The sequence below is a fragment of the Pleurodeles waltl genome, chromosome 4_1 (genome assembly GCF_031143425.1).
Source record: "Pleurodeles waltl isolate 20211129_DDA chromosome 4_1, aPleWal1.hap1.20221129, whole genome shotgun sequence".
In the NCBI taxonomy this organism is placed as follows: Eukaryota; Metazoa; Chordata; class Amphibia; order Caudata; family Salamandridae; genus Pleurodeles; species Pleurodeles waltl.
Window position 1 is genome coordinate 104116015 of NC_090442.1, and position 2062 is coordinate 104118076.

At 38.7% G+C, this 2062-nt stretch overlaps 1 protein-coding gene across 1 annotated transcript; it reads right to left on the reverse strand.

The window, feature by feature from the left end:
• Positions 1-272: 272 nt before the first annotated feature.
• On the reverse strand, positions 273-1205 carry LOC138287068 (olfactory receptor 5G3-like). Its single transcript, XM_069227428.1, has one exon. The coding sequence runs from the start codon at positions 1203-1205 to the stop codon at positions 273-275; it is 933 nt and encodes a 310-aa protein (XP_069083529.1).
• Between the last annotated feature and the right edge of the window lie 857 nt (positions 1206-2062).

Consider the following 2062-nt stretch of genomic DNA (forward strand, 5'->3'; position numbering starts at 1 on the left):
CCCTTGCTGACATCAAATACATTAAAACAAGTTCTATTTTTCACTGCTGTTACACAGGAACAGTGAAGAACTAGAATTCTGGTTATTCATTCTAATCGCTCTCAAAAACAAGCTATACATATGAAATCAACCCATTTTAATGGATGTGTTAAAAATTAAACTCTTCCACTATTTGCTTCCAAATTGTTTTGTATAGCAAAGCCTGATGCAAATATATGACTGACAAAGAGCAGTGCTTTAAAGAAATAGATACATGCAGTGACAGTGTATCTTCAGCAACAGGCTTTCTTAATGCCTTTTGTAAGGGCTTCCTTCATCTCCTTGTTTCGTAGACTATAAATAAGTGGGTTCAACATTGGAATGATCACCATATATAATACTGAGACCACTCTGTCCTTGGCCAATAAATGGTTTGTGCTGGGCATCCCATACATAAAAACAAGTGTTCCAAAGAACATGGTGACACAGACAAAGTGAGAGGAACAAGTGCTGAAGGCCCTCCATCTTCCCTTTGAGGAAGTTATCTTTAAAATTGATGAAATAATGCATATGTAAGAGACAAGGGTGAAACTGAGGGATGCCACTATAAGGCCACCTGCCACTAAACTCAACACAACCTCATTCAAGGTGGTATCACAACATGCAAGCTTCACAATCGGAGGTATATCACAGCAGAAATGAGCAATCATATTGGATTTGCAAAAGGGCAGAGAGAATGTAAATAAAGCTTGTGTCATTCCATTGAGGATAGCAATTACAAATATCTTAAAAAGAAAACATATGCAGGCATGGTTGCTCATGATGACAGTATACAGCAATGGGTTACAAATAGCTGTGTATCGATCATATGCCATGACAGCCAGGAGGAACACCTCTGTACTCCCAACGGTAAATAATAAAAACATCTGTGCTACGCATCCACGAAATGAAATGATCTTCTTTGTTGATAAGAAATGGCTTAGCATAATTGGGACAGTGACTGAGGATAAACATATGTCCACAAAGGACAAACTACAGAGTAAGAAGTACATAGGGGTGTGGAGGCAATAGTTTATCCATACCAGCACTATGATCCCAGTATTGCATAGAAGAGTTACAATGTAGACTAGGAGGAAGAATAGGAAGAGTGGAAGCTGCAATGATGGGTCATCTGTAAGTCCCAAAAGAACAAACTCTGTTACCGAGGTCCAGTTGCTTGTTTTCATTGGTCCAGTTAAAAACATCTACCTGGAAACAAGGAAACAGGAATAAGAGGTGAGTTGCAATGTATGCTGGCCAAGGCACTCTCTCACAATAAGAAATGTAGAGACATACTTCATTGTGGCTCAATGAAAGCAAGTCACAAATTAGAAACATCTAAATGTAGTACTGTCACGGCAGCTGTTGCCAGACATTCGGTGATCAACACAAAAATACCTTTGAGAAGCACTCCTGAGAGAGGGGTTTTGGTGCTCTGCCCAAATGTTCATTCTGTTGAGTACAGATTACGATTGTGCATAAATTGTGTGCCGCCACTGAAAAGAGTGATCCCATTACTTGTTTTGCCTTCTGGAAAATACTATTTTCAACACAGCAACACTGAGCTGTCTATAGTGACAAGTAATCAATCAAATCATTATGCCTAATCAGTTTATTATATTATACTATGGGATGACAAAGGCAGTAGGTCTGACTTCTTTATTTTACAAAGCTCATGTTAAAGCCAGTAGGTATGTTTCGCTATACTTTCGGGCAACATGCATTCTCGAGTTAACTTATAGTGTGAGGATGCATTTAAACAAGAGAATTGTGATCAACCCCTTTTGTTTCACTGCTTTTGCGGTCAATTTTTAAGGTCAATCACCGCAAATTTCACTCGTTCGAAGTGAATGTTTCCCTCAAACAGCAAACAAATACACACAGTGGCTAATGCAAAATTTCCTGAAATCACACAAATTACACCATGTAGTGTGAACTTCACTTTTGCTGACATGGATTCTCAGAGATTACTGTAGGAGAAGTTGTTATGTGTTGATTTGTACTTGATAATCCCTGTTTGTGCTCTAAGGAGGGGCTGAATATT

Excerpts from the sequence above, each read along its gene's own strand:
- LOC138287068 (XM_069227428.1), bottom strand. The coding sequence starts at position 1,205 with ATGAAAACAAGCAACTGGACCTCGGTAACAGAGTTTGTTCTTTTGGGA.